Below are 25,511 nucleotides of genomic sequence, written 5' to 3'. Positions count from 1 at the left end.
ATGTGCCAGCTTGCCCCTCAGGCATTTCCTAACACATACTCTAGTGCAGGGGTTCTCAAATTTCATTGCACTGTGACTCCCTTCTGGCAACAAAAAATACTACATGACCCCAGGTGGCGGGGACAGAAACCTGAGCCCACCTGAGTCCCACTGCCCCAAAGCCCAGCCCCCCCAGCCTGGGGGGTGTCAAAGCTGAAGCCCAAGGGCTTCAGCCCCAGGCAGGGGGCCTGTAACCTGAGCCATGCTGTCTAGGGCTGAAGCTCTTTGGCCCCGGGCAGTTGGGCTTTGACCCTGGGTCCCCGCAAGTCTAAGCCAGCCATGGTCACCCCATTAAAACAGAGTTGTGACCCACTTTGGGATCCCAACCGTATTTGAGATCATCTGCTCTAGTGCTTGCTTTCTCACCCCAGAGGCTTCTCATGGTCTCTTCTTTTGATGATGGGTTCCCTACAGCATGACTGAAGATTTTTAGAAAAGTGATTGTTAAAGGCAGATGTTCTATCTAGTCTGCACTAGTTTACACCCCAAGCCTTAAAACTGCTATAGCGAATACCTTCAAGGGTGCAAGAGGGAAGAAAATAATTCTCATGTGTTTAGCTACCCCCTGTCTGGGGGTCTTGCACGTTCTACCGTGAAAGTTCGGTAAGATGCTCCTGAGAGAGAAGGGGAGATGAAGGCTGGGCGGGGGGCAGGGTTGGGTGATGAAGGGATGTGGGCGGGGCTGGAGGGGGGAGGTCGGGGTGATGACGGAGGCGGGGCCAGTGGCGGCAAAGCGCTTTGTGGGCGGGGTCTGGGGCAGCCGCCGCCGGAAGCGGGGCCGCGGACCGGAAGCGGAAGTGGCGCGCTGGCGGCCGGTGCCGGAGGCTCCCGCGATGCTCTCCCTGGACTTTCTGGACGATGTGCGGCGCATGAACAAGCGGCAGGTGAGGCCCCCAGCGCTGGGGCTGGTGTGGCCTGGCCGCTCCTGCTGCTCCCCCCATCCCCCCCGGAGCGCCCGGGCCTGGCGGGGCTCTGGTCACGCGCAGCCTGCCCTGCAGGCCCGGACCAGGCGCCCGTGGGGAGCCCTGGCCTGGGGCGTCCTGTTGCCGCAGGCCGTGGAGCTGCCCAGCATGGCCCATGGGAGCCCGGCAGTCTGGGGGGGGCGGAGTAAGAGCCGGCGCCTCCTCGTCCTTCCGGCCAGCGACTCAGTCCGCCCGCCCACGGAGCTGAGCCGGGTGAGGGGCGTGGGGACGGGCTTTGGCTCGTGTGGCCGGTGAGGAACCGCAGTGACTAGCCTTGGAGCCCCCGACGCTCGTCCCCAGGCCTGAGCAGGTTGGCAGTGGCCCTGGGGGGTCGCACGGATTCGTTCTGAGTGTCGCTGCGGCGCGCTGCCCCCCTGCTCTGACTCCTTTGTCTATCGAGTGGCCCATTAGTGGAGGAGCATCCCGTTCTTGGGCTTCAGACCAGTGGCAGATTTAGAGTTAGTGGGGCCCTGTGCTCAGCTTCATTTTTGCCCCCCGCTCTCCCGGGACGCAGCCAAGAAAAAGAACCTTCTCTATTATCTCCCTTTCCCCCCTCATTCTTTTTTTCAGAAGTTTAAGGTTAACTATAAACTGTCTGTCCTCCTAATCATGCCAGACTCCAAGGGGAAGGTTTTTCAAAATATTTATTTTCTGATGATCAGAAATTGCTTTAAATTTAACTAAATCAATCCTCTGAATATTCTTGTTGGGTGGATAAGGAGTATATAGAAATCACTTCGCCACTCCTGAAGGGTAGCTACCTCTGTGGTAGAACACAGCAGCTATTTAGCAGAGCACAAAAAGACTACACCACAACTGAAGGGCCAAAGCTTAGACGAAAACATTATATTAACTGACTCTGTGATATGCTTTGGGAAATTCCAGATCAGAACCTTTTAGCTCAGGATTTAAATGCTCCAATTACCTACATCTCTGTATGATTGCTTAAAAGTGGTATATATGCATCCTATAGTTCATGTTCATTAGTTATAAAGTGCCATACAGGACATGGCACTACACAAAAATATATTAAGCCTACATCCTTGTGCCAAAAGAGCTTACCGTCTGAGGCTAACTTGTGATTGATTGTGCATTTATCTCTGAGTAACAGGCAGCATGCAGCTGTACACCCATGACAAGCCCTGAGTGGAACTGAGTTGGACTCAGATTCTCACTGCTCTCTTGCCCACAACTTTGGAGGGAAGTCATTTACTGCAGCCTTTGAAAGAGTGCAAATTCCCCCCGCCCCCCCCCCTTTCGTGCTTTGTCAGCTCTCCTGTCTGGTCGGGAGGAGAGCCGAAACATCGCCCATCCCCTGGCCTTTCCCCCCTGCGGTGGGCTGCGCCCAGCCACCACTCACCAGGCAGCGGCGAGCAGCGCGAACATGGGCAGGAGGAGCAGGGGGCAGCCACGCAGCTGGAGAGAAGTGGCAGTTTCACCTCCAAACAGCCGCTTCTCTCCGGCCAGCTGTGCGGCAACCCTGTACTCTTCCTGCATCCTCTGGCGTGTGTTTGCATCTCTCATCGCCACCCGCACCTCCCGCCTGCTCCCCTGAGGCTGCGGGTGAGTCTCCCTCCCTCCCTGTTCTCCTGCCTCCCACAGCTTCTGCCCCTGCAGTTCCCCCCACGGAGCGGGCTGCCCAAGTGCCTGGCCCGTGAGACCCGAGCCAGGGCACATACTGTTTCACAGTAAATCTGCCACTGCTTCAGACCTAGCACACTTACAAAAGCATTGCCTCATAGTCACTCACTTGTTGGAAATCTGTTTTCCTCATTCTCCACAACATCACCCCTATAAGGTTACTACATGTCCATGTTTGTGTTCCCTTAACCTAGTGTCTTTTTCTTATTGCAGCTGTATTATCAGGTGCTGAACTTTGGGATGATTGTCTCCTCAGCTTTAATGATCTGGAAGGGGCTAATGGTGGTTACAGGAAGTGAAAGTCCCATTGTAGTGGTACTCAGGTAAAAATCATTTGACTTTCAGATTTCTCATGAAGTGCGGCTAATGGGGCATGACGTGGATCTGGCTTTGAGAGGAGGGGAGGCTGAACATTTCCATTCAGGGAAGGAACACAAATGATTCAGTCTTTATAGAATTTCAGCAACACTGGCTTAAAGATGGCTTGGCTGAGAAGTATTCATTCATATATTGTTTGAATGTTCAGCATCTCCTGTATATTTTTAGCCAGACTTCCTTTTAGTCTAGTTCTTGTTCTTCCAGCCCACTGCTCTTCAGAGGAGTCCAAGAAGCCAGTGGATGCAGGCCCCAGAGTTGCAGATCACCCACCACCATCGTTGAGCTTCCTTAGCCTGATCTGGGGGATGACAAGGAGGTCTTGTGACTTTGTGGGCCACGAAAGGAAGAAAGTGTAGTGGCCTTATGGATGGGTTCAGTGCAGACATTCCAGGCCTAAGGGATAGCATAGAAGTGAGCATGAAGATGTCTGGAAGAAGTGACGAAGGAGGGAGGTCATAGGTAAAGTAGAGGGGGTGGGGGGTGTCTATTAATTCTCAGCAAGATTGGGTTACCATTACAGCGGTGCATCTATTTATGTTATAAAGATTATCTTCTCAAAAGGATAGCAACTTGAACTGAAACTAAATTGTGGAATACAACAGAAAATATAAATGCATTATTTCCCCCGTCTTCATTGTTTTCCATCTTGCTGCTACATGTATATTTAAAGTACATGACGAGCTCTTAATGGCAGTGAAATTGATATCGTGAGGAAGTCAATGTAACAGATGGAGACACTCAGCAGGGAAACTTATGATTGCTATGAGTATAACAAATGTGAACAGAATTGTTTAGTGTCTTGGCTTGCGATTGAACGTGTTGTGCTGCTTTCTTGTAACAAGGCTAGGAGTGTGCTGACCACTCTGTTCCATGCCCAGAGATCTATTTTCTGGCCATCTGATGAGCTCTAAGACTACTCGGCAAGTTGTCCTTCCCACTTCCATAGATCTTGCTGAACACTGTGCATATGACTCAATGGGAAATTCTTTCACATGGCATCTGTGTGAGCTTAGAAATGCAATAGGAAATGAGTGGGGCTGGTGTCGGCAAGTTATGACTTGAAATAGCTTCCTGTTGCTGAAATTCCTGCGGCAGTGGCTATAAAATAGAATCTCAGAGTTACAAACACCAGAGTTACGAACTGACCAGTCAACCACACACCTCATTTGAAATGGGAAGTACGCAATCAGGTGGCAGCAGAGACCAAACAAATACAGCACAGTACTGTGTTAAACGTAAACTACTTAAAAAAAAGAAAAGGGGGTGGGGGGTTTAAAAATATTTGACAAGGAAAAGAAATTGTTTCTGTACTTGTTTCATTTGAATGAAGATGGTTAAAAGCAGCATTTTTCTTCTGTATCATAGTTTCAAAGCTGTATTAAGTCAATATTCAGTTGTGAATTTCTGAAAGAACAACCATGACGTAACCAGAGTTACGAACATTTCAGAGTTATGAACAACCTCAATTCCCGAGGTGTTCGTAACTGAGGTCCTACTGTACCTATTGCAGGTACTGGCTTCCCCAGAACGTACATGTACTGACTTCACAGGTCCAGGTCTCTGGGGACATTGGCTATGCAGCTTGTCAGTGTTTATCATCACGTCACTTTTGAAAACAAACTAGTGAAACTTCTGTCTCTTACTGCTGATTCCTCAGAGTGCTGATGAGAGGCACTTCACCCACTTCCCATTGAGTAAGATGGGAGGCCATAAACTCACTTTCCCTTTTCAGTGAAATTATGTTCTCTTCTGACAAGCAACCTTCGCCTAGTATCTCCAGGCACAATGGGAATACATGTAGTGCTTGAAGTTCGTTTCCTTATATGATGATTTTATTTGCAATTAAAAAGGTTAGGGATGCTGTAATGTTCTGCCATTTACAAGAAAAAATTTGAGTAGGAGTGCTTGCAGTGAGATTGTTTGAGGAGACATGCTGAATCACAAGAACCGATCTCCAGCACAATCTGTCTGGGACCTTGAGAGCCCTTCTATTTTTAGCATAATGTGGATTCACAAAGAATGTGTCTAAACTGACCTTAAGGCCTGGTCTGCGCTACGAAGTTAAGTTGACGTAAGTTACGTTGCATTGACCTATTTGTGCACGTATCTACTACGCAAATTTTCTGGTCAACGTAAGCACGCTGTTTACTCATGCAGTAAAACCACCTCTGAGGTCAACACTGTGCAAGTATAGATGCTGCATGACCTGTGTTAACCCTAACAGTCCTCCAGCAGCTGTCCCACAATGCCCCATTCCCTGTGACAGTGACTGCTCTGGTCACAATTTTAAACTCCACTGGGCAGGGCTAACAGAGACCAGAATCATCTCCTCCTTAAAACCCCCTGCATATTTTTGAAGTCCCTTTTGCTGATTGCCCACCTTGGCAAGCACACCTAGCAGCTCACCCTTGTGTGCAGGTGCCCAACTAACCGTGTCTGCTTCATGCACACAGAGGAGTACTAGATGTGCTCCTGCGTGGAGTAGAGGGGAAGTATTGGATCTCACAGACCTGTGGGAAGAAGAGGCTGTGCAGGCACAGCTATGGACTTCTACAGGCAGCTTGCATAGGGAACGCAGGCAAAAGGTACGACTGGAATCAGCAGCTGTGTGAAAGTTAAGGAATTTTGCCAGGGATACCACGAGACCAGGGAGCACAACAATGGACCAGGTGTTGTGCGGTAGATCTGCCGCTTCTTCAAAGACTGCATGCCATACCTGGCAGAGACCCCACCAGCACCCCGCACACCATTGCGGATACATTGGAGAAGTCTGAGACCGACCACAACTGTGCAAAGTGAGGATGACGACACACAGCCAGGACTTTGGCCATGCTACAAACCAGGAACTGCTTGAGACTCTGCCACAGTCCCTCCTGGCAAGTGTGGATGAGCCTGATGAAGGGAAAGGGAACTCGGATAAGTGTGTGCATACCTTTCCTTGCAATGTTTAAATGTAAGGACGGTGCCTGGCCCATCCCCAAGTTAAGACGACAGGCAAAAGGAACAACTTTTCCTACAAGAGGAGGTAGTGTTGTCATCTGTCTTTCATTCCCCGGTGGGTTAGATGGTGGGTGGGCCATGCAGCATGCTTTATGTGCATAGGGATGTCCCTTTTGTCCTCTGGAAAGATTTCAATGAAACTTTCATGGAGATACTCTGCAGTCTTCTCCCAAAGATTTCTAGGAATGGCTGCTTTATTCCTTTCTCCAAGGTAAGATACTTTCCCAAGTTGCTCTTCGATGAGATTGGCTCGTACCTTTGTAGTAAACAGGCTAGCAGAATATAGGCCAGTGTGGTTTTAGGATGCCATTAGCAGCTGTGTTCTCTGTGCCTTTGTGAGCCTTGGGGGAGATCAGCTAAAATTACCACTGCCTGTGGAAAACAGTGCCATTGTTCAGTACCATTGTCCTATGCCAGCAGTTCTCAAACTGTGGGTTGGGACCCCATATTAATGGGGTCACCAGGGCTGGTGTCAAACTTGTTGGGGCCCGGGGCTGAAGCCCAAGCCCCCTGCCTGGGGCCAAAGGCTTCCACCGTGGGTGGTGGGGCTCAGGTTACCAGCCCCCCTCCAAACCCGAGCCTGAAGACCTTGGGCTTTGGCTCCCTGCCTGGGGCAGTGGCTTTGACTTTTCCCCACCCAGGGCAGCGGGGCTTGGTCAGGCTCAGGCTTCGGTCCCCCGTCCTGAGGTCTGTGTAGTAATTTTTATCGTCAGAAGGGGGTCGTGGTACAATGAAGTTTGAGAACCCCTGCCCTATACTCATACTGATGGAATAGGGAATGAACTTTTATATCTTCATACAACAGAAGATTCTTCTCCCCACACCTGGTGATAATATTTATTGTGGCTGGGGCCGGAAAGTGGTGCTGTACCAAGGCGATCCAAAGCTGAAGTGTTAATAAGCATTTCTTAAGGGCTTATGTGAATAATGGATGTGCCTGTAAATCAAATGTCACATCTGTGTTTTTTATCAGTAGCTTCTGTCATGGCAGCCTTGAAGGATGTGCCCTCTACACCCGCAGAATGCCTGACCCCGAGGACGAGGTGAAAGAAGAGGACTATGGAGGACATGTCCAATGAAGTCCTACAAGCCAGTGTTGCATCAGACAAGGAACAATAGGCTTGGAGGGCCAATATGAACAGCATGGAAAAGGACAGGGGACAGTAGGAAGGCCCAAGAGTCCCAGCAAGACAAGGAGTGGGAAAATACTCCAAGACATTATGGGTCTTCTCAGGTAGCAAATGCAAAGACTACTGGTCCATAACTCCTGGACACTCTATCCTTTACAGTACTTGGAGAACTCCGTGATTGCTGCTCCCTACACCCTCCAACATACCCATGGCATCATGAGGGCACATGCCTACCACTCCACCCTGGGAGACAACAGAGAAGACCACAGCCTCACATACTGACCTGCAAGAACAACGGCTGGTGTATGTGGGCCCACAATGAACTACATTTGTGCACTCAAGTGGACGTGTGTTTACTTAGTTTATAATTTTAAATTTTCACCCCTTTAAGTTAGGTTAAAAATCTGTATAACATTGCCTGTGGGGTGTTTTTGCACATTGATTTTCTGCACTATTTATTCCCATTCAAAGTTTTGTTTATGGAGAACCAAATTATCTTAGTTCACAAATGCAGAATGCATAGTGGTAGTCAAAGCAAACAATATTTGTAAATGCAAACCAAGCACCACAGAACTCATAGCTTCAGTAAAATGAACAGTCATAGTTATAAATGTACAGCAAGCACTATGCAATTCTTTGCAGCACCCAAAGCTCCAGGCCCAGAGAACGCTTCCACACAAAACACTGCTGTAACTGACCACTAAAGTGAATTTTCAAAGCTTCCCTCAACTGCATACCTCCATGTTGTTGGGCTCTTCAAAGTCAGTAGACAGCCTGCTCTCCACTCTGATGGAAGCTTTTTTTCTCCCTTTGCCCCACAGATACTGTGCAGAACACAACTGGCAGCTATAATAATGGGTTTTCCATGAGAAAAATATCCCAATCTGTTGGGTAAACACCACCAGTGCCCCTTCAGTTGTCATTCTGCATCTGCTGAGATGGTAGTTGAATATTTCCTTGGTGCTGTCCCCATGCCCAGTGGACAGCTTCATGAGCCAGTGGAGCAAGGGATAGGCTGGGTTCCTCAGAATCACTGTTGGCATTTCAGTAGTGCCAAATGGTAATCCAATGGTCAAGAAAGAATGTCCTTGGTTGCAGTTTTTGCAAAAGTCCTGTTTTCGTCAAGATGGGAGAAATCATGCACCTTCTCTGACCAGCCCAAATTGATATCTGTGAAGCATCCCTGATGATCCACCAGCGCTTGCATAATCATAGAAAAGTAGCCCTTTCTGTTGCTGTACTCGGGGGCAAGGCGAGCTGGTACCAAAATAGGGATGTGCATGCTGTCTGCCGCCCCCGGGCAGTTCAGGAATCCCATTGCTGCAGATCCATCCACTATGTCCTTCACAGTGCTGAGAGTCACAGTCCTGCATAGCAGGAGACTATTAATAGCCCTGCACACTTGCATCACAACAGCCCCCACTGGATTTCCCAATTCCAAAATGATTTCCCACTGACCAGTAGTAATCCAACATTGCAGACTTCCAGGGCATGATTGCCACTCGCTTCTCTATTGTCAATGCAGCTCTCATTCTGTTGTCCATGCACTGGAGCTCTGGGATGAGCTTGGCACACGGATCCAAGAATGTGGCCTTGCATATCCAAAAGTTTTGCAGCTAATGCTCGTTGTCCCAAAGCTGCATTAAGATGTGATCCCACCAGTCAGTGCTCATTTTGGGGGCCCAAAAGTTGCTCTCCACCATCTGCAGCTGCTCCATGAATGTCACCAACAACCTTGAACTATTCTTTGCAATGTCGCTCAGCAAACTGTTCTCAAAGAAATCCTCGTGTCCACCGTTGTTGCTGTACTTTCTGTGGGTCTGCAAGTACAGGAGAATCACATGTCTTGAGTTTGCAACATTTGGGAGAACAGTGCAGAGTTCTGCGGGCTCTGTGCTTCTGTCAGAGTGGGATTTTTTACAAAGGTGAGAAAATTGTGGGATATGGATGACATTATGGGATGGAGAAAGTTGCATGCTGAAAACTTGACCCCTAGCTCCTGCAGATCCTTGGGTGAGTCATTACTATCCTACAACACATTGCAAAAATCCCCCAAAAGGCATTGCAGCAGATGGCACACTGGATACATACTTGTGGAGCACTGCATTGCACTTTGCACAAGTTTTCTGGGTGAATATGCGTAGCGCCAATGGAAGCAGCCAAGTATGCCCACTCCAAAGCAATATGCTAATTTCAGCTACTGCATGCAGACAAAACTTGCATCAACCAAAGTCTGTAGCACAGACATGGCCGAAAATTTCCCACCATTGCAGTAGTCCTGGTGCAGCTCTAGCAGTGCGGGGAAACAAGTTGCTGGTGGCCACTAGTCTCTTTACCACTAAGAGTCAGTCTGGATACCAGAGAGCCTTGCCTGGTTGGCATGGTGGTGGTAAAGCTGATGGCTGCCAGTGGTGGGAAATCAAAGCAGAGTGTGGGTGAAACTGAAATGTCTTGGCTTCAACTGCTTTCCTCAGGGACTCTTAGTTTTGAGGGGGGAGCGAGGGGGTAGACTATGGATACTTTGGGTGATGAGCCATAAGATATTACAATTACATTGTCTTGATATATAGGTGCATATCTTCATACCAGATTAACTGTGTTAAGTAACATATTGTATATTGATCATATCTTGTTTTATCATTAACATTCCCTTTTTTCCAAAATTATTTAAACATGACCTTAACAAGGCGTGTGTACATTTGTAATGATTCATATTAACCTTTTGTTTTTTTGGGGTGAAGCTGTATGTTTTGTAGGAAAAGGAAGGGAGCAAGTCTCAAGAGAATAGAAAGAAAGGAGGGCCAAGTGGAGGAGAGGGGATGTAATTTAATGATCCTCTGTATATATTTGTCTTGATTGTCTTACAACTATGGGATTACTTTGTCTATATCAAAGCATCTCAGTGATTTCAATATTTTGATTGTTTTCCTCGGGGGCTCTTTCCTAAGGGAGGATTTCCTGGGGTTTACTTGAAACCATATAGATTTCAAACACTGATTCTAGAAATTATGAAACAAGGACATTTGAAAAACTATTTTCCTTGTCTTTCAGTGGCAGCATGGAGACTGCTTTTTACAGAGGAGATCTCCTGTTCTTAACCAACCGAATTGAAGATCCCATCAGGGTGGGAGAAATTGTGGTCTTTAGGATAGAAGGAAGGGAAATTCCAATAGTTCATCGAGTCTTGAAAATTCATGAAAAGTACGTATCGCGTCTGGGGTAATTGTATAGCAAATGTCTATAGCCATGTACCTTGGGCTGTGCTTATCTCAAAAAATAGTCTGGTTGGTAAGTGGATGGGAGACATCAAGGAAAGCCTGGGTTCTGCAGGAAGTGCTGTGAAGGCTCTTACCTCAGCACTGACCCAGTGTCCTACCAGAGTGCCAGGAAATAGCGTGCTGCTGGAAGGGTCTTCAGGTGAATTACTGTCAGGTCCTTATAACTTGTGCTAAAGATCTCTTGCCATTTTTCACAAGTTGGGGGCTAATCCTGGAGTCCTGACCAACTATGGGCAATTCTGCCTCCCTTAACTTCCTCTGCAACGTTACTGGAATACAGTACTGTTCATTTCCTGTCCCATACTGCTGGATAGGGTTCATATTCTCTGTTATATAGCCCCAGAGGTGATTGCATTTCAGTGGTGAGTGAAGTGACTTCTATATATTTAACCTTTTGGGATCCTTTAGATATATGTAGTGTGTTAATTTAAAACGTGTTGGTTTTTAATATGCCAGTTCTCTTGTTCTCATTCTGGGACAGGGTATATCTACCTTAGGAAGTCCTGGTTACCTGGACTGTATCATTCCTTCTCTATAAACCTAGAGCCAGAGTGAGTCTTGCGTTTTGTTCTGAAGTGGGTGAGATGGTCATTCTGATTTGTTCCTTGAGCAAGTTCTGCAGTTCTGAGCCAGCTTCCAAGAAAACTCCATCCTGTGTTCATGAGACTCCCTCTTCCATGTTTCCAGTGGCATGTGGTGGTGGTCACACATGGGGGCAGTTCCTCAGCTAATTTGGGACAGTCCCGTAGAGGGATTTGAGACTCTTAAATTGGATCCTATATTCCATGGAGAGCCAAGGCAGAGAGTGGTGTCTAGAGGTGATGGGCTCCCAGTAGGTGGTGGTGCTACATTACAAATAACCTGGAGCTTTTATCAGGACTGATGGAGTCATTTCTAGACACTGAATTGTAGTAATGGAGTGTAGAAGTCACATGTGCGAGGATTACCACAGCCAAATCGCTTTGATAGATAGCGTGGCTTTTCACCTTCAGCCTCAATGCAATTCTAGTAGCTACAGCTATGTTGGTACCTAGAAACTGGGGTGTAGAATGACCCCAAAGTTGTGAATCATCTCAACATCTGGAGGGTAGGATGCTTCAATGGTGGGGGTGATGTTAGTCGTGATGAGTTCTACAAAGTGCTTCCCTCCCCACCATCATGATCTGTCTTGCCAGACTTCAGTTTCAGCAAGCTGCTGTCCTTGGGCAGCCCTGCTTAACTCTCCTCTCAGGGTGGGTTCCAGATCTGCTAGTTAATAGGACCAGTCTCTTTGCTATTTATTTATTAATACACAAATCTTGATCAATAAAGAAAACCCATTGTGATATTTTTAGTCTCTTCTCAGAGTAGAACTGCACTTGGACATCCTGAATTTAAAAATAAAATAGGGAAATATGGAGGTCTTGGTGGTTCCAATGTCACATTGCATGTACAGTATTTTAAGATTAATCTGTGAAATTTACCCACATAAGAGGTCCTTCTCATTCTTTTTCCTTTTATTAATACATACTACTAGATTTTTGCACTGCCTTGACAGATAGTTGCTAGAAGAGAAAAAACCTGTAAGGTCATCCAGTCTCCTCCTGCATGCAACCAGTTCAGTTGTCGCTGAGGCTGAGATGTGGATTCTTTACTAAACTTTCCTCTTCCTTCCCAAACTTCCCATCCTTGGCTTTACCTCAGAGCTAAACTTTTTTTTAAAGAATTATATGAATCGGTTCAGCTGTTGCTGAGTGTTGAGATGGCCATGGATGAATGGACTATAGGCAAGTCCTTGTGCTTTGCATTCTGTGGAATCCACCGTCTTTCCCAGAATCTCAGGTTACATTTAGTATTAAATCTAGTCCTCCTGTTTGTAAAGATAACCTTTAAAGCCATGAGAAGTGTGAAGCAGAGCAGACAGCCTGAAGCAACAGGTCTGAGGTCTGACCTGCCACATTCATTTCAATGGGTGTTAACTCTGACATATAAAGATAACTGCTTAATTTTTGACATTTCTGCCATCACCAGCAGCGAGTTTGAGTATTTACCCTAGACTTAAGCTGCCTCCTGTTTCTCCCTGGAAACCAAAACGCTCAGCTGTTCTCTACCCAGTGGCCAAAACCTCTAGCTTCTTGATTTACAATTTCCATTGTGTAGTAATGGGCTGTCCATATGAGACTCTGTAGCCTATTGAAAACCAAAAATGCGCAGATTCATATTTTCCTCTGACTCCAGATCAAATCTCCTTTGTTTATAAAGGAAAGTGTGTTCTACCCATCAGCCCTACAAAGTGCTTCTGGACTAAGAACTAAACTGGATTCATTCTCTACCTCCAGAGGTAAAGATTCTGCTGTCAGAATTTACTTAACAGTTCTGTCACTTTGTGAGACAGGTTAGAATCCAGTTTCCCCCTCCCAGAGCTTGGGGACTCTGCAGGGCTAATAAGGATGAGAAGGAGTGGCAACTTATGTTTGGCACTCAGGTCACCTGCTTATTTTGATAGCTAGTATCTCCAGGGTTCAGATCTGCACTGCAAGAAGAAGCCACTGTTGCATAATCCTTTTGCATCCGATGAAGGGAGCTGTAGCTCACGAAAGCTTATGCTCAAATAAATTGGTTAGTCTCTAAGGTGCCACAAGTTCTCCTTTTCTTTTTGCGAATCCTTTTTGAGAGTAGCAGACCTGCACTGTACACTCCTATTTTGACATTCTCACTTGTTGCTGAATTGCAGCAATAAGCTGTCTGAGGCAGGCTTCATGTACTGTACCTATGACAAGGCCGTCTTTATCTAAGACACTTTAAGGACACTCCTGCTGCTACTCTAATGCAGCTGGCTCTGTGTTCCTCTTGGACTTTCTTCTTATTGGCTGCAGACTGTGTCAGAGCACCCATAGGCTCGAGTGCAGTGGAGGGAGTGCACACAATGAAAAGCTTCCACGTCCTTTCCTGCAGGCGATTGATTTGACAGTAGGCCTGCAGACTGGGAAGCTCATGACATGCTGAACCAAGCTATAAGAGCAGCTCCAGTTGGCACATGCTTTCAAGGGACCATTCACAAGTGACTGGAATGCACTGAAGCCCAGTTGATAGCACCATTTTGTGGATGCCACTTGGAAATATGCATCACTTGGGAGCTCTAGAAAGGTGGAAGGAAGTATCAGGAGACACTGCAGGTGGAAAGGGAGGCAAAAAGGATCAGAAGCAGGAGAGAGAATTACCAAGAGAGAAGCAATCACACATCCCATCAGTGCCATCCATAAACTCCTAGGAAAGAACATCAATGTTTTGGAATTAGTGGGGCCAGGAGTGCGCGCTCTCTCTCGTGATTTAAATGTTTCTAAATATTTAATCTGCCCTTCCAAAAATGCTTTGAAGGGGGGGGGCTCCTCTTGACTGGGACCTCTGACAAACCTGTGTGTTTGAAATGTTTGTGTATCTTAGTCCCTGCAGTCATTGTACTTGCTTAGAATATCTGTTAGTGGCTCATCTGTGACCTGTGGTCTCTTTTCTTTGTAAGGCAAAATGGAGACATCAAATTTTTGACAAAGGGAGACAATAATGCTGTTGATGACAGAGGGCTGTACAAACAAGGGCAGCACTGGCTGGAGAAGAAAGACGTGGTGGGGCGAGCGAGAGGGTAAGTAAAGCTATCCAGCAGAGGAGGGTGTGCTCTGACCAGTGCTTGTCTCCAGTGTGAACTGGAAAATGCTTTCTTCTGTTGAGCTCTTCCCTGTTGGAGTTTCTGATTAAAGTGGCGTGTCAGCAGGTAATGTGTGGAATTGAGTAACAAAGGCAAGTTGACTTCTTGGCTTGCCTTGACCAAAGGTAGCCATGTGTGAACTGTCCTCCAGGATTCTGCTCATTTCCTGTCTTGGAGGTGGATGAGTTGTCATGTAGCCCCTTCTGGAACTCGATTAAAGCTGATCTGCAGTGGGAGCGTACCCTTTCACTGCTTTATAATGGATAAAGAAGGCTGGAAAGGCTTTTTACATTCAAAATTCAGGTCTTGCCTGCCTGGTGACTTGGGACCTGGTGCAGTTTTGACACAAATGCTAAGACAATGAAAGTTCAGCAACTGAAGATGGCGGGGATTTTTTAGTCAGACTGCTTAAAGTTAATGTCTGTTTAACTCTACGGCTTAATGAACAGTTGGGAGAAAGGCCATCTCTGCTAAAGGTTCAATGCTTCTTTCAGTTAAGGTACAAGAGCTCAAGAAACATCCCAGAGAGCCCAAAGACATTCCCAGAAAAACTAGGGATCCATAAACTGAATATTTTTGATAATTACAATAGAAAGCTTTCAGGCTTCTTTTACCCACCATAAAGAATCATGTAAAGGCACAAGCTTAACGTTTAAAAAGAAACAAAAGAAAATCACTTTCAAGTTAATGTCAGTAGTACTTGGATGAAAATTTTCAAAGAGGAGTAGAAAAACTATCTTTTGATTGGAGTTGAAGATCAAAATAGTTTAACGACTTGTTGATGCTAAATACTAAAAAGGCTTTTTGTTGCTTTCAGGAAAAGCATACGCTGAACTGGTGTATTGAAGAGTGTTTATATTTTCCTATCAAATTAATCAATTTAGGTTGATTAAAAGAAATGATTGGCTGGCTGAACTTTGGAAGGCATAATTAAGGCTAAGATTTAGTCATGGGTATTTTTAGTAAAAGTCATGGACAGATCGTGGGCAATAAACAAACATTCACGGCCTGTGACCTGTCCATGGCTTTCACTGTAAATACCCCTGACTCAAACTTCACAGCTCCTGGGGCCCTGGGACACCGCTGATCTGGGGGAGTTATGGGGCCAACAGCTGGCCCCTGCTCTGGCGGCGGGGGCTGACTGCCTCCCACCACTTGCTTCTATGTGGCCCTTGGGAACCACTGCTCCCACGGCCTCCGGGGTGGCCCTTGGGACTGCTGCTGCTGCTCCGGTGGCCCCAGTGCTGCCCCAGCAGCCATCTGAGCAGTTGGCTCCAGGGCCACACCAGCAGTGGCCAGTGATGCTGGCTCCAGGGCCACCCCGGGGTCTGTGCCAACAGCGGCCGGTGTGTCGGATCATCCCAGGGCCAGCTGTAAGTGCTAAACTTTACCTGAATGTTCACCTCAACTGTCTGGCAGATTGGAGTCCATTGTCCTCAGATCCCTGCCTTACCTGGATAATTGTCCCTTACAGAGCCAGTCTAAATATTAAAGTATGCACGACCCGCAGCACAGGCCTTAGGCTTCACTTCTCCTACAGCTGGACCCAGATGGTGACCTGAAGAGCTAGTTAAAGTTTGGGTGTCCCCCAAAGAATCTCCTTGCTAGAGCTCTAAAATCTTCAGTCCTGTCTTTTGTGTCCTAGGGGACAATAGGGGCGGAAAGTTCATTTCACAGGCCCACCCCAAAATGGCAAACGCTGGCTTTACTTCTGGTGTCAAATCTATGTAGAGTCCATCTGTCTCAAAACTTCCTGGTGTCTTAGACTCACTTCATAGTAGTGTAATGTTACACTCCATATGTTTTATGGAAATATGCTTATGAGTGTGAATATGATGTAACTGGAATATGCTTTATGCAAAAGGTCTCTTGTAAGGTATCATAACAAAGGTTATAACCTGTTGAATATATTCCTCCCATTTGTATGTATGTATCATTCTTGTATCTGAAGCTAGAAATATGAAGTACAACTCTGAGGCCCTGTTGTAATTATGCAAAGTGTGGGCCATTAATGGTGGTTTAGAATCTTGATGGCTTCCATTGACTAGGACAATTGGTTGTAAATGGCTCTGTTTACTTACCAACCTTCTTGTGTACCTGTGGGCCAGCCCAGGAAGAATGGAAGCTGGGGTCTCTCAGGTCATGTGATCATGTCACCTGACACTGGAATCCATCTTAAATCTGGTACTTCCCAAAGGGGGGGACCAAGAGAGACAAAAGATTCCCGCCTTGTGCCAAAGCTATAAAAGGGGGTGGAATAGAACAAAGGGGGCTGCCAGTCATGAGAACACCCCGTCATGAGAACACCCCTGCTTTCCACCTAAGATGTCTGCCAAAACTAACAAGGACTGTACCAGAGGAAAGGAATGGGCCAAGACTAGGAAGGAGTCTAGTCTGTGAAGGATGCTTATCGGAACTTTTCTGAGGGTGAGATTTTACCTGTAATCAGTTTAATGTATTAGGCTTAGACTTGCATGTTTTTGCTTTATTTTGCTTGGTGACTTACTTTGTTCCATCTGTTATGATTTGAAACCAATTCAATCCTACTTTTTATACTTAATAAAATCACTTTTGTTTATTAATGAACCCAGAGTAAGTGATTAATACCTGGGGGAGCAAACAGCTGTGCATATCTGTCCATTAGTGTTATAGAGGGTGGAGAATTTGAGTTTACCTTGTATAAGCTTTATACAGAGTAAAATGGATTTATTTGGGGGTTTGGATCCCATTGGGAGCTGGGTGTCTGGGTGCGGGAGTCAAGTGACTTGTTGAGCAGTTTTTAGTTAGTCTGCAGCTTTAGGAGCGTGGACAAGACTTGGGTCTGTGTAGCAGCAGGCTAGCAGGGAAAATGGGCTCAGAGGTAATCTCAGCATGTCAGGTGACAGTCCCAAGGAGGTCTCTGTGACCGAACCCATCACAGTGGTGTAGTTGAACAGGATATGTGCACAGCTGATTGCTTTGAGACACTGGTAGTGATTTTAAGTGAGTTTTAAGTGTGGTGGCTGGAGAACAGACAAAGTGGTTACTGATTTGTTGTTTTCTGTTCCTTTATTTTGGGAAAGGGAAGTAGGAACAGAAAAATGAGTGAAAGCAGTGAAGCGATTGCAAAGTTGGAACTTTTTAGGCTGCAAGTTGCAGAAAAGAAGAGAGAGCACCAGAGATTATTGCAACTGAAAGAACTGGAGATAAAAGAAAGAGGCAGCAAGCTCAGGAGAAGGAAAGAGAGAGGCAGCTAGCCCTTGGGGAGTTAAAAGACAAAGAAATTGAGGCCCAGAGACCTGCCGAAATTGAAACCCAGAAGCATGAACTGGCTGTAATGGAGTGGAAGAGACAAAACCCTTCGGCAGCTAGCTCCACTTCCCCAAAAATCCACAAATGGGAACGGTTATGCCTGCAATATGAGGAATCCAGGGATATTGCCAAATATTTCATCGCATCTGAGAGACTGTGCACTCTCCATGCGATTCCTGAGGATCAAAAAATGACTACTTTGATTGCAAAATTGATTGGGAGAGTTCTGCACGTATTCAGTAAGATGCCTATTGCTGATGCTTCGAACTGTGGTAAATTTAAGCAAGTGGTTTGAAACATTTTCAGATTACACCTGAAACCTACAGGGTAAAATTCAGGAGTCTTAAGAGGGGATCTGGATTAAGTAATGTGGCCTATGTAGATGAAATGAGAGATTTGTTAGACAAGTGGATGAGGGGAAAAGGCATTACAAGCTTTGAAGAAATGTGTGATTTGGTTACTCAAGAACAGTTCCTGAATATGGGCAGTGATGATGTAAAACAGTATTTGTGGGACAAAAAGGTGGATGCAGTGGGGGAATTAGCTGGGTTTGCAGACTCTTATGAGCAATCACAAGCTGCAATTAAACATAAACCACTGACAGAGGGGTAGAGGGTTGGTGGAAAACAGAATCACCGTTTTACCCCTGGGAAAAAGGAGGCGGGGCATTCGCCTCCCCATTCCCCTGTTACTCGTCCCAAATCTCCTGTACAAGCAGAGGAGCCCAGAAGGTGCTATCATTGTAGGTTGACTGAGCACCTGAGGAATAAGTGTCCTTGGCTGAGTGGAAACAGGCAGCAGGTAACACATGAAGCTGCTGCTTCTCAGAGCACAGGGGTATCCCAGGCTACCGCCTCTTTCCACACAGGATTTGTAAAGGTTGCTTCTACACAACCAAGCAGTGAGCATATGCATGCTGTTAAGCTTAATGGCACAGTGCTCCAAGGTTGGAGGGATACTGGTGTAGAGATTTCTGTGGTCAGGAGGGACCTGATCCAGGAGAAGGATTTGTTACCAGGAAAAATGGCAGAATTAGAATTGGTGGGAGGTTATAAGGTCCTTGCACCTTTGGTTAAGATACACATGGAAACTGGTGATTTGCCGGCTGCACTAACTGTTGCAGCGGTGGCACACAATTTTGCACCGTTTCTACTAGGGAATGATTTTTTTGATGTGGCAGAATCAGTCCCAGGGTTTCATAGATTCATAGATATTTAGGTCAGAAGGGACCATTATGATCATCTAGTCTGACCTCCTGCACAACGCAGGCCACAGAATTTCACCCACCGCTCCTGCGAAAAACCTCTCACCTATGTCTGAGCTATTGAAGTCCTCAAATCGTGGTTTAAAGACTTCAAGGAGCAGAGAATCCTCCAGCAAGTGACCCGTGCCCTATGCTACAGAGGAAGGCAAAAAACCTCCAGGGCCTCTTCCAATCTGCCCTGGAGGAAAATTCCTTCCCGACCCCAAATATGACGATCAGCTAAACCCTGAGCATATGGGCAAGATTCACCAGCCAGATACTACAGAAAATTCTTTCCTGGGTAACTCATTTCCCACCCCATCTAATATCCCATCACAGGCCATTGGGCCTGTTTACCATGAATATTTAATTACCAAAACCATGTTATCCCATCATACCATCTCCTCCATAAACTTATTGGGTTTAATGTTAAAGCCAGATAGATCTTTTTAGGTTCGTTAGCAGCAAGAAGGAATCTTGTGCTGAAAGTCCCAGAGGGGAGGGTGAAGTCACATGTGCTGCTGGGAAAATAGGAGAGTCTCTCTTTAATTCCTCGGTAGCAGTGGAAAATGGGCCATTGGGGGCAGGGATGGTTGAGGCCAGTTCCTGTAGCCCTGGGGCTCAAGGCAGGACCCTGCAGGAGGGGGTGGGTAGAGCCAGCGCCTGTCCTGTGATCATCTCCCTGGGGGAGGAGAATGTACCTGGAAGCAAGCTCGACCTGAGTGAAAGGGGGCGGATTTTCCTGGCCGGTGGAAGGGTCTGTCATGGCTGGTGGGCTCACAGCTACAGCTGGATCAGAGTCACCTTCCCTTTGGGGGGACACAGGAGAGTCCACCCAGCTGACCTTTTGGGAACAGAGAGTGGGGTGACTGGGGGGATCTTACCAATCCAAAGCACTCCATTGAAGGATGCTGTTCCTGCTATGCTTGCAAGACATAACATTGTCTCTTCACAGCAGGAGGAAGTTGCATTTGGGAAGCTTCACGAGCAGATGGGGCCCGACACAAAGAGATTCTAGAGGGAGGGGCTGAGGGCAGGCATGGTTGCAGTGCACCCTTTCCTTGCCAAAACCCCACACACATACCTGAATTAAGAGCCTTTTCCAAAGAGACAGGAGAATCTGTATCTGAATGCCTACTATGGTACACAAAGGAATTGAAAAATGCAGTAGACACTGAACAAACCAGACTGGGTGAACAGTCTGTCTGCCATAAAGTGGCTGGTTATCTTGTATCTTTTGTTACTTCACCTATGGGTCAGGACGAAGGAGTTAATACTAATGGTAAACGCTTTGAAGATGTGTGACATACCTAATTTTTGGGAAAAACTTCTGTACGTGCTAGAGATGGTGACAAGACAGTCCCACAAGCACGTTACTTTTCAGCTTATACCTGTAAACAGGCTGGAAGCTTGGCACAGCAGCAAAAGCATAACAGGCCTACGCTACTGTGTATAAGGGGAAACTGAGGCACACTGCCTCATGGCATTGGTGGCTAAATGCCAAGACACCTACACTTTAACAGATACTGCTACCTGCATTCTGTTAGCAGTCCTACACCCCAACGTGTTTCAGGCACCCGGGGACCAGGAACCCCGAATCTTGCTAGGACACCTCTGAATGGCATCAAGTTGCAAAGCTATAAAAGGGGGCGTGACCAGAGACGAACAGGGATTTTAAATGTACTGCCTCCGCCATGGGCAGTGTCCAAGTCTCTCGCAGAACATTCAGGAGGAGGGTGTGACGTTGCACTCCATATGCCCTCCACAAGTAGTGCGTCCCTTTGTATATCGAGGAGTACTTTCATTGTGAACAGGGTACTGATAACCACGTCACTCAGCTCACAGTGCAAGTGGCGTGGGTTGTTTCTGATATAACTAACTTGGTGTGCACCACACATCCGTTTTTGTTGCTTTAGGTACAGATTTGCCCATGTGTATGCAGCGAAGTGGGAATTTGCAGGATTATACAATTATTTAGGTTGGTCAAAGCTCAGGCTTCAAAAGGACCCAACCAAAAGAGGTGAATGGGCTACACTGGAGCAGATGAAATTCATTGTTGACAAATGCCAAGTAATGTGCATAACGAGGAATAATCTGAATTACTCCTATGCCCTGTTGGGTTCTAAAATAGCCAGCTGCTAAGAGAAAAGTCCTATGCATCATTGCGGGCAGTTCAGTGAAGATCTCTGCTCAATGGACAGCAGCAGTCAGAGAAGCAAATGTATGGGGATTGGGAATAACAATGAAGATCTTCTAATGCAGCAGTTCTCAAACTGTGGGTTGGGACTTCAAAGTGGGTCGGGACTCCTTTTTAATGGGGTCGGTAGGACTTGCTGGGGCCCAAGCCCGTGCTGAAGCCAAAGCCCAAGGGCTTCAGCCCTGAGTGGCAGGACACAGGTTACAGACCCCCAACTGAGGCTGAAGCCCCTGGGCTTTGGCCCCCCTGCCCAGGGCAGTAGGGCTCAGGCTTAGGTTCTGGCCCTCCCGCCTGGGGCTGCTGGACTCAAGCAGGCTCAGGCTTTGGTCCCCCTTCCTGGGGTCATGTAGTAATTTTTGTTGTCAGAAGGGGTCACAGTGCAATGTAGTTTGAGAGCCTGTGTTCTAATGACATTATAGAATGTGGACCACTGATTTCTATCACAATGGGGAAAGCGGAAATAGAGGGGCTTCAGAAAGCAACCAGAATGGTTAGAAGCTTGGAAAAACTCCCATATGAAGAGACTGCAGAGATTGTGGTTGCTTACCTTAGCATAAGAGAATAAGAAGGGGCATGATAGTTATTCAAAATGATGAATGCTATAGAGAAAGTAGAAGAGGAACTCTGTCTTCCTGTCTCATGATACAAGAACACAGGGACATGCAGTGAAACTGAGAGGCTGCAAACTTGAAACTGAAGAAAAATTCTCTTTTAGCACTGCATAATTAGCTGGAGAAACTGATTGCCCCAACATATCACTGAGGCCAGGAGCTCACAGGATTCAAAAAATGTTGGAGATTTATGGACAACAAGAATACCCCAAGATATAATACCAGGGATTTAAAACAAAAACCAAGAACTTAGGAAGGGAGGAAACCTGACTGCTTCAGAGCTTAACCCAGCCTCTTATCTAAAGAGGGTTAAGGGGGAAGTTTTCCCTAGGGGAGGCTTTGCATCTTCCACTGAAGCAACTGTTCATAGAGAGTATCCTGTGCTTGATGGAGCGCTCCTGTCTTCCAGTCTGGCAATTTCTTTGTGCGTATTTCAGGGCACAACCTAGCCTGTGAAATCTTCAGTGGAAACTGTCTGAAATAAGTGATTTTTTTTCTCTCTTGTAGATTTGTCCCCTACATTGGAATTGTGACTATTCTAATGAACGATTACCCAAAATTTAAGGTATGACATATTTATTTTTGTCACATTACACTAGGAAATGATTTTCTTGTTGGTTTGCTGGGGAAGCTTCTACACACACAAGCTAAACTGTACTTAGTGGCTGCTCTTCTAAGCATGTTTATTGTTACGGTTAGTCTGTAGAGCTGAACGCACATTCTGAGTCGTGATCCTGCTGCTTTGTTTTTCAGTATGCCGTCCTCTTTTTACTGGGCTTATTTGTGCTGGTCCATCGAGAGTAGTCCTGTTGCAGTGAAGTTCCTAGTGAAGATGCCATGCTTTTTGTAACCAAGAGTTTTGAGTAGAGAATGGCCTGATGTGTGGTGAGAAAGGAAAATGTACATTTCAATGCTTCTTAGCAGTTTGGGTTTGTTTTTTTACTGTGTAAGGAAGAATGTTAATCACAATATTTCCAATGGCTTGTCACATTTTAGCCTTTTCGTACATCGGTGTGTTTTTGTATTAAAAGTCTAAGCCAAATGTTGTGTTTTGTATTTTGAAGCTGAGCTTCATTTCTGAAGTGCCTGCACAAATGTTCTCTCGGTCGGTGCTGCTCCTGGCTGCAAATAACCCCCTCCAGTTTGTAGTTTGACCCATTGAGGTGACAGGGTCTTTTTTTCAAAACACGAATAAAAGATTTTGCGTATCCTCTAAAACAGTCCCTGCCATGTTCTTGTTTTAAAAACGGCTGGATGCAAATTCTTCCAAGGCCTCATTGGAAAGGCCCAGGAATTTGGTGTTGTACAGGTTCTTAAGACATTCTTTAGGAATTAAACTATCCTTTGTTTATATGTTGCAGTAAAATAGCAGCTGTCACTTTAACTTTCTTTTGATGGGGTAAACCGTTCATATCTTTGGATATCTTAAAATCTATTGAAATAATGTGTGTGTCTTGGACTGTGGGTAGGGGCTGCTTCATCCCCCGCTGGAATGGAACCACCACTGTGGAGGACCACGGTGGCTGCTCAACAGTGCACAATGGTGCTACTCAGAGGAACTTGGATAAGAAAATAAGAGCAGCCACACTGGGTCAGACCAAAGGTCCATCTATCCCAGTATCCTGTCTTCCGACAGTGGTAAATGCCAGGTGCCCCAGAAGGAATGAACAGAACGGGTAATCATGCAGTGATCCATCCCCTGTCGTCCACTCCCAGCTTCTGGCAAACAGAGGCTAGGGACACCATCCCTGCCTATCCTGGCTCTATCCTCCATGAATTTATCTAGTTCTTTTTTGAACCCTGTTGTAGTCTTGGCCTTCACAACATCCTCTGGCAAAGAGCTCCACAGACTGACTGTTCGTTATGTGAAAAAATACTTCCTTTTGTTTTTTTAAACCTGACCCCCTAGTTCTTGTGTTATCAGAAAGAGTAAATCACACTTCCTTATTTACTTTCTCCACATCAGTTATGATTTAAAAGACCTCTATCATATCCCCCCTTTGTCATCTTTTTTCCAAGCTGAAAAGTCCCAGTCTTATTAATCTCTCCTCATATGGCAAACGTTCCAAACCCCTAATCATTTTTGTTGCCCTTTTCTGAACCTTTTCCAATGCCAATATATCTTTCTTGAGATGGGGTGACCAAATCTGCGTGCAGTATTCAATATGTGGGCATACCATGGATCTGTGTAGAGGCAATATGATCTTTTCTGGTTTATTATCTATTCCTTTCCTATGATTCCCAACATTCTGTTCACTTTTTTGACTGCCACTGCACACTGAGTGGATGTTTTCAGAGAACTGTCCACAATGACTCCAAGATCTCTTTCTTGAGTGGTAACAGCTAATTTAGACCCCATCATTTTATAGATATAGATAGATAGGAAATACCCAGTTGTAGCTGAGGGGTGGGTAGGATGCAGTTACCCAGGCTGGGGTTTGTCCAGGCTACAGAAGTAAATTTCCCTACAGTTGTGAAATGTGCTGTGGGATCTGCAGTGATCACAATTGCTCTAGCCCTGTTTTATAGCCTCCCAAAGATGGTAGTAGCCACACAGTACCCCTTTCTGAGTGTTAGGGTAGTGGGGGGTAGTGCTAACATAGGGGCAGAGGGGAAGGGACACCACCTATCACTTCCTGCAGAAACTGGTTTTTTTTCTGTGCTGGTCCCCATCAGAGCAGTGATTCTGCTTGCACAGGTTTAGCCCAGGGGGCTGCCTGAGACTGTGGTGTAGGTTGTGCATTGACCTGTTGTGTCCTGCTAGCTGCACTGGGTGAGTCAGGTTTGCAGTTCACCCCTACCAGGATGTTTGATCCAACCCATGAGAGAATTCTGTTTCTGCTCATTAGTGAGGCAGGGCTCACACCTGTCTCTAGGCAGTTACTGAGAGTTTAGCAGCACCACCCCCTCATGCTGTGATGTGTGAGTTCCTCATACTGCTGCAAATAAGTCTGCCCATAGCTTGCTCACAAATCACAAGCTTCCTGCTATAAACAGTTTCCCCGTCTCTCTGCAGTTTTCTCTGTGTCCCTAGAAATCCATGCCTTTCAAATCTCCTTAGCAGCCCTCCCCTTGATCTGGGAGAGCCCACAGAAAGTCGACTTCACCAGTTCCTGATTAGACACATGTACCAGGGCCCTCGTTCCCCATTCTTCATGAAGGTTACTGGCACCAATAGTTAGACAAGTATCATTAATCTCGGCACTATGGTGTCATGAGTACAAACCCCATAGAGTAAAATCACAACTCTAGCACATGAAAAGAACAAAAGTGATGAACTTTGGACTTAACTGGCTTCCTGAATATGCCTTGAGTACTAAAACCAATCCCTTTGGGTACTCTACCAGGACAGGCTCTCCTCCAGGTACAACATATGTGGAGCCATTACCTGCAGCTGTATGGGACCAAACCCTCCAGTGGGTGAGTTGGAGGATGTGGGCGAGGTGAGCACTGTGGCAAACTTTACAGAGCTCATCAGCTCTCTGGTGAGCTCCCTAAGGAGCAGTTGGGTCCCCCAGAACTCACTGTACCTTCTTGATGTTTTACCTCAGAGTTCAGCCACTGGTCCTGGACACCACATCTCAAGCCAAAGGGGGCCAATGACCCATTTGATATGTTGCCGGTTCTGTTCTCCGGGTAGGATGAAACACAGTAACTTTGAGACACCAGGGAAAACAGGGCAAATACCAGATCTCTGGCGCTCTCCAGATAGGGAGAGAGGCCTTTATATGAGATTTCTGGCTCCATAGCGGAACTTTGTAGCCCAGGTCCCTTTGTACAAAACTTCTTGCCCTCAACTCCAGCTGTTGGAGCTCATGGGAATGGAGTCCTGACAAGTGGCTTCTTCCAAGTGCGAGACACAGAAATGGGAAAGCAGGATGCAGCACAAGCAGAAAGAATGCTGGCAACAGAAAGCAAACTTCTGATATATCATCACCACTGCTGTAGAGAAAATACAGGCCAAAGGCCCTGGAGCCAGACCGGAGGACCCCTGAGGGCTGAATGCTTCTCCCCTGGCCTATCCAGTGAGTCTCCTCCCCCATGGGTTTGAAGTTCGCA

The 25,511-nt window shown here is 46.4% G+C and overlaps 1 protein-coding gene across 1 annotated transcript; it reads left to right on the top strand.

Moving 5' to 3' along the window:
* Window positions 1–791: 791 nt before the first annotated feature.
* Window positions 792–22,670, top strand: SEC11A (SEC11 homolog A, signal peptidase complex subunit). The gene is made up of 6 exons (XM_048866919.2): window positions 792–923; window positions 2,856–2,965; window positions 10,202–10,351; window positions 13,928–14,047; window positions 21,960–22,017; window positions 22,206–22,670. Exons 1-6 carry the CDS (start codon window positions 873–875, stop codon window positions 22,254–22,256), a joined length of 540 nt encoding a protein of 179 aa, XP_048722876.1. The 5' UTR covers window positions 792–872; the 3' UTR covers window positions 22,257–22,670.
* The last annotated feature ends 2,841 nt before the right edge of the window (window positions 22,671–25,511 follow it).

Source organism: Caretta caretta, chromosome 10 (genome assembly GCF_965140235.1).
Source record: "Caretta caretta isolate rCarCar2 chromosome 10, rCarCar1.hap1, whole genome shotgun sequence".
In the NCBI taxonomy this organism is placed as follows: Eukaryota; Metazoa; Chordata; order Testudines; family Cheloniidae; genus Caretta; species Caretta caretta.
Note: the sequence above shows the minus strand (reverse complement) of the source record. Positions and strands in the feature narration are given on the sequence as shown.